This window comes from Staurois parvus, unplaced genomic scaffold (assembly GCF_062004578.1).
Source record: "Staurois parvus isolate SC_StPar_1 unplaced genomic scaffold, SC_StPar_1.0 ptg000007l, whole genome shotgun sequence".
NCBI classification, from domain to species: domain Eukaryota; kingdom Metazoa; phylum Chordata; class Amphibia; order Anura; family Ranidae; genus Staurois; species Staurois parvus.
The window spans coordinates 9,641,025-9,652,500 of NW_028317803.1; the positions used below are offsets into that span (position 1 = coordinate 9,641,025).

The 11,476-nt window shown below is 43.4% G+C and overlaps 1 protein-coding gene across 1 annotated transcript in view; it reads left to right on the forward strand.

The window, feature by feature from the left end:
* The window catches only part of DIAPH3 (diaphanous related formin 3), a 1,068,692-nt gene that overhangs the window by 454,650 nt on the left and 602,566 nt on the right, over positions 1-11,476 (forward strand). The window contains exon 15 of the mRNA XM_089668393.1: positions 10,722-10,826. Within this exon, the coding sequence (XP_089524519.1) occupies positions 10,722-10,826 (105 nt within the window). The remainder of the gene's footprint in view (positions 1-10,721; positions 10,827-11,476) is intronic.

Genomic DNA, 11,476 nt, shown 5'->3' on the forward strand with positions numbered 1-11,476 from the left:
GAAGCCAGGTTTCTGCAATTGCTAGTAGGTTAAGGGAGCTGGAGACAAAAAGGTCATGCACAGAGGTGAGCTTATTAGACAGAGCAGGCATTCCAGAGTGCACATGAAAAAGGGAGGGTGGTTTTTAGGAGCATGGGGACTGATATTAAATTGAGCGGATTTCAGCTATTCCCGGAGGAAAGAGGGTGCCTGCTGTGGGGGTGAGATAGTGGAGGACCAGGGTTTGGGGAGAAAACCCCAGATGTTAGGAGAAGGAGAGTGAGGAAAGGAAGATGGGAGCGGGATGTATACGAGTGCACATGCCTTCCAGTCCTGGTGTTTGGTGCAGCAGGTGAGTAAAGTATCAGCAGGAGGTGATGAGAGCAGTAGTAGGGAGATGGTAGCAGTGAGGGTGATATGTATAAGGTTTGAGGTGGAGCAGAGGGGTAAAGAGATGAAATTTTGGGACCACAGGATAGTAATATGAAAAGGAGGAGTAGAGGTGGCATATTAAAAAGGTAGATGGAGTGGGAATCAGACTTGTAGGAGATGTTTCTCAAGGTGCTTGCAGTTCATCCAGCGTGCAGTAGAGTTCTTTGTTGTATCTTCCTTCTGCTTGGGTTATCCTGCTTTAGTTAAATTACTGTGTTCAACTGCATCTTCACACTCCAGCAATAAACCCACTCAGAAAACTGCACCCCATCTGTGACCTCCCCCCATGAACTGGCCTACATTTATAGGGAGATGGTCAAATGAGCAACTCTTCTCCGCCCCAATTAGGAACTGATAAGGATCACATGAATGGGGGGGGGGGGGGGTGTTTCTCAAAGACAGACCAGACACAGGCCAAAATCATAAAGAAGTGCAACAGGAGGTGAGAATCAATCACCACAAACAGACCAAAATATATACACTAATTGTTCTGAGATTTGCAGAAAGCCTATGCGTTGCTGGAGATGCAGTTTAAGGTGGAGATGAGAGCAGTTGCAGCATTTACCAGCATTGACTATGGAAGGCTTATTGTTACAACTTTCTTAGCTTGTCACTTATCCTGAATGCAGGGTTCACAAGTGACATTTTCTCCTGTCCCAAGCAAAACCAGTCACAGAAGTCCTGGTTCTTAACACATCAGAGGATGAACTGTTAGAAGTTCAAGCATCTGAGACTGAATCTGTGCCCTCACTTGGGGAGGAGGAAAATTGGGGATTGGGGGCACATTCAGTTATTGTAATAAAAGATGTGATAGTGAGCGCGACTTAAATACAAAAAGTGTATCGATGTGTATACACAAAAACGTTAGTGAGCAGCTGATGCACCGAAAAGGTAACCAAGTAAAACCTCCAAATCGAACATATATATTAAATAAATGGTGCAGCGCTAAATACTAGAGCACAGTTTATACACACAATATATAAACATGCATGATATCACTCTAAGGGTGATCAATAGATACAAAAGTTCAATGTAATAGTGCGGATCATGGAGAGATCCCAAATCAAGGTGAGTGGACGTCCTGATCCAAGGTGTGATGGTAGGTGTGATCACACAAATAGGTGAAAAACGCACTCACCAGATGTGCGTTTAATATACGCAATATGCAATCCTGCGTCACCAGGAGGACTCAGGACCCTGGTGGTGATACCTGGTAGCGGTTTCAGATGACTTCACTTCTGTGGAACCGGGATGGTGATCTGGGTACAATCTGATCTGGGATCTGATGATCGTTTTATGGCCTGGTGACGCAGGATTGCATATTGCGTATATTAAACGCACATCTGGTGAGTGCGTTTTTCACCTATTTGTGTGATCACACCTACCATCACACCTTGGATCAGGACGTCCACTCACCTTGATTTGGGATCTCTCCATGATCCGCACTATTACATTGAACTTTTGTATCTATTGATCACCCTTAGAGTGATATCATGCATGTTTATATATTGTGTGTATAAACTGTGCTCTAGTATTTAGCGCTGCACCATTTATATAATATATACATTCAGTTATTGGCTCTGACTTCCAAACATACAGAATCCGTTTCCTCCTATTTTGAAGTGGTCTGCTGTAACGCATATCCATAGTTTCACCTGTTTACATTGTCTGATGACTAGGAATGAGCTCAGGTGTATTCAGATATGAATCCAAACCTGCTTGAACTACTGAGAAGCTGTCACTGCAGACCACCAATCATAAGCAAACAAAGCATTCCCCTCCCCACAGCCACACATATACAAGGGATGTGTAAATGTGTAGCTGCAAGGAGGGTAATGCCTTGGGTAATTATGATTGGTGGTCTGCAGTCACAGCTTCCTGGTGGAATAGCTCAAGCGGGTTTGGTCTAGTATCTGAACACACTTGAGCTCATCCCGGGTAACGACAAGCCTGAGATAATACAAACCTAAACATTTTGCAAGGTTTTTCTTTACTACTACTTGTTCTTATACAAGCATTGGGGACATCCAAATAGGCTTTTTTGACATTCCCTAAGTGGCTTTTATGGCTTTACACCTTTCCAGTGGATTTGTTAAATTATGTCAGTGGAAGATGAATCCTCTTTCAGGAATCCTACTGACAACACCCCCCAAAGAAACTGGAATTGCTTTCCTGTTCCATGTTAATATTAAGCTTGTTTATGCAGTCAGTTTTGTCTTAATCTCTTAAATCCTCTCTCTGTGGGCCAAATTCTGAGGCCTAAAGTTGTAAGTTGCAGATGCTGTTTCCCAGCTTTTTGACTGTATGAATCAAATGACGTGAGCACTCACTCCAGTTTGTATGTAATATTACTTTGGATTTGTGATGCTATTATGCATTAGATTGTTTGTCCTAATATGAATAGCTGGTCAGTGCAGCAGGCCTTTTTTTTTATTTTTTATACGGCCCTTTTTGTGGTAGGGGATTACCCTTTGGAGCTTTACGGGGAAAAAACTATTAAAGCTGGCATGAGGCAGTGCCTCAGGCTAGTTAGGGTAAGTATCAGCTGTGTAACACTTCTTCCTTTCCTTCTTCTCAATTGAATTATTGGCATACAAGACACACATATGGAGGTTGGGCATAATCACCTTAGCCCCACCTTTTTTTTTTTGTCAAACCTTCCATTTTCTCCTCAGTGCTGGGCAGACTGATCAAAATATCTATTTCTTCAATGAGTCCTCATTCCAGTCCCCACTTCAGAAGGTTTTAGGGGTTTTCATTTATCCTGTTTATAGTTCGGAAACAAGTGGCACCTGCCATATCCTTCCCAAATAAAGGAGGATATGCACATTCCATTGTGGAGTAATGTGTGAGGGCCCTTTTAAGGTTTCCAATGTCTTTTTCCTCACATAACTCACAATGGAATCTGGTAAGAGGGTAAGAATCCTTGTTCAGTCCATGCCTCTAAGGTTTCTCAGCACCAGGCATCTGTTTCTCAGATTAGCAAGGCTGGTCTACTGTTAACATATTTGTCAAGTTTTTGTAAAGCCATGATCCGAAGAAAATGTGGTAGCCTGAGTTTATTCAAGAAAGTTTTTTTTTATTTTTTGGCAAATGCCTCTAAGAATTAAAATGTTATATACATTAATTTACTAAATCCAACTTCAAAGTACACTGAAAGGTAGCAAGATATGTTTTATGAAGCTGTCACTTGAACCGTTGTCTATCATATCCAATTTGCTTTTATCCCAAGAAATAAACTCAGTATGGATATCTCAGTCTTTGCCATTTCAGTTTTTTTTAATTCCCATGAATCTCAAAAAACTCAACAGGATATTTCTCTTCTGAACAATGAGACAGTAATGCAGTGAAACCTCTTCATTATTGGAGATTTATTTTTACAATATGTGACTTAATCTCTTCTGGTTTTTAATCTGTCTGCATGATTCACTTTGTCGTGGACATAAAGAGAAGCATATTCATCTTGTGTCTCCAGTTTGAGAAATGAATTTATTTTTTTTAGAAACTGGTTACATAGATATTAGACCTTCTTGACAAAGCACTTACATTATACTAATACAGTGGTCTGTTGCTTATATAATACATTGCCAATATATACAGTGTTCAAAAAAAATTAAAGGAACACTTTTTAATCAGAGTATAGCATCAAGTCAATTAAACTCCTGGGATATTGATCTGGTCATTTAAGTAGCAGAGGGGTTTGGTAATCAGTTTCAGCTGCTTTGGTGTTAATGTAATGAACAACAGGTGCTCTAGATGGGCAACAGTGAGACGACCCCCAAAGCAGGAATGGTTTTACAAGTGGAGGCCACTGACATTTTCTCCCCTACTCATCTTTTCTATCCTTTTTTCACTCGTTTTGTATTTGGCAAGGATCAGTGTCATTACTGGTAGCATGAGGTGATACCTGGACCCTACAGAGGTTGCACAGACAGTCCAACTGCTCCAGGATGGCACATCAATACGTGCCATTGCCAGAAGGTTCTGTTTCCTGGAATCTCCTTCATGCTCTTGATTATGTGCTGGGAAACACACAGTTACTCTAGGAGAGATGGATAGGGCCATAGAAGGTCCTTAACCCATCAGCAGGACTGATATCTGCTCCTTTGTGCAAGGAGGAACAGGATGAGCACTGCCAGAGCCTTAAAAAATGACCTCAAGCAGGCCACTGATGTGCTTGTCTCTGACCAAATAATCAGAAACAGACTTTATGAGGGTGACCTGAGGGCCCGATGTCCTCTAGTGGGCCCTATACTCACTGCCCGGCACCATAGAGCTTGATTGGCATTTGCCATTGAACACCAGAATTGGCAGGTCCGCCACTTGTGCCCTGTGCGTTTCACAGATGAGAGTAGGTTCACCCTGAGCGTATGTGACAGATGTGAAAGGGTCTGGAGAAGCCGTGGAGAATGTTATGGTGCCTGTATCATCTTTCAGCATGACAGTTTTTTGGTGGTGGGTCAGTGATGGTCTGGGGGGGGGCATATCCATGGAGGGACGCACAGACCTCTACAGGCTAGACAATGGCACCCTGATTACCATTAGGTATCGGAATGAAATCCGTGGACCCATTGTCAGACCCTATGCTGGCAGTTCCTTGAGGATGAAGTAATTGATACCATTGAATGGCACCCACTCTCGCCTTACCTAAATCCAACAGAACACCTCTGAGATATCATGTTTAGGTCCATCCGATGAAGCCAGATTGCACCTCAGACTGTGCAGGAGCTCAGTGATGCCCTGGTCCAGATCTGGGAGGGAATACCCCAGGACATCATCCGTGGTCTCATTAGGAGCATGCCCCAACATTGTCAGGCATGCATACAAGCACATAGGGGCCATGAAAACTACCGAGTAGCATTTTGAGTTGCTGCAATGAAATTTCAGCAAAATGGACTAGCCTGCTGCATCATTTTTTCACTTTGATTTTTGGGGTGTCTTTGAATTCAGTCCTCTGTAGGTTGATTTTTCCTTTCCATTAAACAATATGGCATCCTTACATTCCTAACACATTACCCAGTTAGTATAGATATCCACCATGATATTTTTCCCCATTGAGATCTGACGTGTTTTCAAAGTGTTTTTACATTTTTGTGAGCAGTGTATAAGATATGTGTGGATAATATGGATACATTTGGCTATAAAGGTATCACCATCTCAGAACATATCACTAAAAACCTCCATTAGCAACAGGGCTTTAATGGTACCAAGATATTTACACTAATGATCTACTGTAGAAAAAAATACAAAAAAAATAAATACATCTCTTGTATGTATTCATAATAAAATCACAAAAACAAGTATTGAACATGCTTGTGAAAAAATTGGCTTAACTCCCTGCTCAAACCCACCAAACCCATATCATACAATTATTGAGTTCCCCAAATCACAAAATTTGTATTACATCCAGAGCAAGGCTTTTAAAAGCATTTACCCCTGGTTCACATATTCGCGTTTTTGTGGTCTGCGTTTTGCGCGGGCACAAGAGACCCATTCATTTGAATTGAATCCCGTGCCCCGGGACACGCAGGGAAGAAGTCCCTGCAATTCTTCCGAAAATGCAGCCCACAAGGGAACCTCGGTTCCTAGTATGATTGCGATTTCCACTGCGTCTGGCATGCCATCAGAATTAATGGCACCTTCCCGCGGGTCCGTTTTTCTCTGTGTGGGTGGTGCGACTGCACGGATTTCTGTGCGGATGCACAGCGGTACCACACGCACATATGTGAATCTAGCCTAAGGGGTGTGTGCTTTTACAGTATATACATGCACACACACTTCAAAGACATGCTGGTAGGTTAATTGGATCTTGTCTAAATTGGCCTTAGTATGTGTATGTATGAATGTAAGTTAGGGACCTTAGATTGTACACCCCTTGAGGGTTAGGGACTGATGTGAATGTAAAGCACTGCGTAAATTGATGCCGCTATATAAATACCTGAAATAATAATAATGTTTTCAGAGTAGCTTAGCATTACTGAGCACCCTTTCTGGCCACTGCATCCATCACATAAAAAAGGTACATGGCTGAGGGGTTTTGTAATGGAGTGGGGCAAAACCTGATAGGGGACTAAGACTGGCTCCCCATCAGGCTTGTCTTGCTTTTGATTGATGCCAGGTGGCAGGTGGTGGGCATGGGGTTAGATTGGTGGAACGTAAACAGAAACTCTTAAGACTTGTTCCCCATCAGGTATGTCTCCCATATGGCTCATCATTGCCCTGTCTGGAGATTGCCATGTTTTGGTAATGTTAGAGCACAGTAAAGGTAATCTTCTGAAGTAGCAACCACAAGCCCTGAGCAGAAAGTTGTCACATTATGACAGCTTTCCAGCACTAAATGCCCCATTCTGAGCCCTGGCCTGTCTCTACACAGTCCAGAGTTTTGTCATCATTGGTGCAAGTCTGCTAACCTGCAAACTGATTGCAGTTCTTTTAGAATCATAACATAGCAGCAGCTTCTAAACATGGCAATAATGAAAACTTCCTGAAATAAATAGCCTTATTTCCTTTCCTGAAATAAATAGTTTTAAAAGGACCTACCTCCAGAAAAGTGTTATAACCAGTTTATTGAATTCTTCAGATTTTCTCTTGGTCACACATTTCTCTAAAGCAGAACTCTAAACCTAGATGTTATTCAACCTCCTATGGACTGGGAAGGTTTGGGAATCCTCATCAATACATTTTTAAAGGTTACTATGATTTTTGTTTTACTTGCCATACCATTGATGAAGGGGCCCAGTTGCTTTTGACTTGAGTGTTTGGCAGTTTATGCCAGAGGCTGACCATTAACAACCATATAATGGATTTACCACTGCCCAGCTCTATCCAAAATGTAATATAGAAGCAAAACTCATTTATAAACCGTAAAACTTCAGATTGTTTCAGGGAGCATCTAATTGCCCTAAAAACTCTAGGAATGTATGCAGTTTTACAAATGCACTGGCTTATAAGGGATTAAATTCAGGCAGGTATACTGTATGCCAACCACCCTGTTTGCTTCTCCTTTCTGCTGTTCCTTCACAGAATGCTTTGTTGTGCATGGGTTCACATAGTACAAGATGGTAAGACCTGAAGTCCAGTGTTGGAGCATCGAAAGTAAAGCAATAGCTGTACTCACTTTGTTTTGTAAAAGTATAAACTATAAATTAGAGTCCACAAAGCCAGCACATTTTTAATGTGCATATGTTCCTGGAGTAATTCTTTAAGGGATCAGAAATAATTCTGGTCCCTCGTTGGATCAAATAGAACCATGCTTTATAATTTTTTTTTATTCTACGAATGCTGGTTTGTTTTTATTTTATTTTGATTGAATTGGAATGGGTACAGTAAATACTTTGAGGCCCACTGCATCCGACTATTCTCTCCAACCCCCCTGAGGATTGCTGTAATCTATCGGCCTCCCAGACCCTTGTCCCGCTTCCTCGACGACTTCTCCACCTGGCTACCCTTCTTTCTCTCCTCCGAGCTACCCACCATCATCCTTGGGGACTTCAACATCCCTATCAACATCAATAACCCGGCTACATCCCAACTCCTCCACTTAACCTCTTTTGCACTCGCACAGTGTATACAGTCCACCACCCACTCTGACGGGAACATTCTGGACCTTGTCTTCTCTCATCTCTGCACTCCCCACAACCTCACAAACACCCCCTTCCCTCTCCCCTCCACAACCTTATCACCTTCTCCGTCTCCTTGTCCTCAAACACATACCCCTCCAAATGTCAAATTATCACCAGCTGAAACCTCCGCACCTGAACCCTGCCCCCTTCCACTCTGCAACTGATCAACTTTACGACAGTATCCTTCCCTGTCCTACGCTGACCTGGCCACTACTGCTTATGACAATTCGCTATCAACCGCTCTAGACTCGTTAGCGCTTCTAACCACACAAAGCATTAGACCCCGACTGCTTCAGCCCTGGCAGACTGATCATACCAAAAATCTCAAACGACGCAGTCGTGCGCTGGAGCGACTATGGCGCAAAACTAGATACCAACTGGCGTTCACCCGATATAAATCTGCCTTCCACACCTACACTTCCTCCCTCCACGCTGCCAAGCAAGCCTACTTTCTGACCCTTATCAATACCCTCTCCTCCAGTCCTCGCCACCTCTTCTCTACTTTTAACTCTCTACTCTCTCCGCCCCCACCTCCACCCAGTACCTCACTCACCGCCCACGAGATTGCCAATCACTTCAAAAACAAGATCGACACAATTCGTAGGGACATCACCGCTGTTCAGACTTCCGCCCCACCTAACACCCCTCACACGGAAACCCCCTCTCCCTCGACCTCACCACTGTCCAGACCTCCACCCCACCTAACTTCCCTCACACTGAAACCCCCTCAACACTCCACTCCTTCGACGTTGCTACCACTGAAGAGGTCACTAAGGTCTTCTCAGAAACCTGCCTCACCACCTGCCCCCTCGACCCTGTCCCCTCACAACTCCTAAAATCTCCCTCTTCCTCCATCTTACGCTCCCTCACCCACATCTTTAATCTCTTCCTCTCTACTGGCACATTCCCCTTCCCTCTGAAGCACGCACACATCACTCCCATACTTAAAAAAAAACCCTCCCTGGATCCCACCGACCTGAGCAACCTTAGACCCATCTCCCTGCTGCCATTTACATCCAAACTCCTTCAGCGCTTAGTCTATAATCGCCTAAGCTCCCACCTCAACGACAACAACCTCCTTGATCTCCTACAGTCTGGCTTCCGTCCCCTACACTCCACTGAAACTGCCCTACTCAAACTCACCAATGACCTGCTAACTGCCAAAGCTAATGGCCACTATTCAGTGCTCCTACTCCTCGACCTTTCCGCGGCTTTTGACACTGTGGACCACCCCCTCCTCCTCAAAAAACTACACTCTCTTGGCCTTTGAGACTCCGCTCCCTCCTGGCTCTCTTCCTATCTATCACAGCGCTCCTTCAGTGTTACCTATAACGCTGCCACCTTTCCCCCTCTCTGTTGGAGTCCCTCAAGGCTCTGTCCTTGGGCCCCTTCTCTTATCCATCTACACCTCCTCCCTTGGCCAACTGAGATACTCTCACGGCTTCAACTACCATCTCTATGCTGACATCACGCAAATCTATCTCTCTACCCCTCGCCTAACCCCTTCAGTCTCCGCCCGAATCTCTAACCTACTAAACGACATATCGGATTGGATGTCACTCCACTTCTTCAAACTGAACGTTTCCAAAACTGAGCTCCTAGTTTTCCCCCCAGCCCGCCCCCCGTCTTCTCCATCACGACCAACAATGCCACCATCAGTCCCACCTCGCAAGCCACAATACTTGGTGTCATCCTAGACTCCAATCTGTCCTTCCAGCCCCAGGTCCAATCGCTGACAAACTCATGTAGACTCCACCTCCACAACATCTCCAAAGTACATCTGTTCCTAACCCCGGAAACTACTAAGCAACCCATTCACTCCCTTATCATATCACAACTTGACTACTGTAACCCCCTCCTCACCACAGGCTATCCCCGCTTCAGTCGATCCTGAATACTGCGGCCAGACTCATCCACCTTACCAACCGCTCCGTATCCGCCACCCCCCTCTGCCAATCCCTCCACTGGCTTTCAATTGCCCAACAGATAAAATTCAAAATGCTAACACTGACATACAAAGCTGTCCATAACACTGCCCCAAACTACATCACCGACCTGATATCCAAATACCACCCAAAATGTACTCTCCGCTCCTCACAAGACCTCCTTCTCTCTAGGTCCCTGGTCTCCTCCCATGCCCACCTCCAGGACTTCTCCAGGGCTTCCCCCATCCTCTGGAACTCCGTACCCCAATCCATTAGACTTTCACCTAATCTCTCCTTTTGGCGCACCTTGAAAACCCACCTCTTCAGGGAAGCCTACCCCGCCCTCAGCTAATTGCCGATCTCCTCCACTCTTCCTACCACTCCATCCCCCACAGCTATCCCTCCCGTACCACTATCCCCTCCCTCCTAGATTGTAAGCTCCAAGGAGCAGGGCCCTCGAACCCCTCGTGTATCGCATTGTATTGTTATTGTACTGTCTCGTGTATTGTCTCCCACTGTAATGTACAGCATTGAGCGAACTGTTGGCGCTATATAAATATTGTGTAGTAATAATAATAATACTTTCATTACTTACCTTATCTGTAACATCTTCAGCTTAGAGCAGACTAGCTACAACAACTGCACATGGTGTGTACAAAAACACTGTTATGTCTATATATGTGTATATTTATGTATATATAATATTCTTGAGGGAATGGGGCTAATTTTGGGAAATGACAATCGTTATTTCTGCTATTTTCAGTATGAAGAGGAATTTACAATTCGCCAAGAGACCCAGTCCCAACTGCAGAAAAATGAAGAAAAAATCAATGAGCTTCAAGCAGCATTACAGGCTTTTAAATCCCAGGTAATGGACCATGTTAAATGAATCTGTTAAATACAAGAACATGACTGTTGAAACAAATTCCACTTAATACCTCTCAAACAGACATAAGATTTTAGATTTTTCAACACTGTTGGAATTGTTTACTATCAATTTTCTTATTCATAGTTGCCTCTTTATGGTTCAGTAAGTATTATAGAAAGTTATTAATTAGCTGTGTGAACTTGAATTGATCTATTTTAGTGCAAAGTCCTTTGTTAATTAAAAGTATTTCATTTGGGTTCTGCTCCCAGTGTCACATTTGTTGTAAGTAATTAACCACTAAAAGTAGAAACTCTTCAGCTTGCAGAGTTGGCATTCATCACTGATCTTTGTCTCAGTACAGAAATTATTCCCCCAGCAATCTATTTTGTTGAACCTTCGGCTTTTGGTAACCTGCAGGGAAAGATAACTTGACAGGTAGAAAATAATATTTTCTGATAATTTTTCAATTTCGTAAAGTAAACAGATTGAAACATGACAAAAACCTGTGATTTCCTATGTAGGCTTGTAATTTGATGGTGTGACAAATACGATTTTAAGATTAAAGGTATGGTTTCCTTTTTTTCCTTGTGTATCTTAAAGGGAAACTCTTATGTCTACTGTTTGTTTTGCTGCAGATTATTTGTAAAAAA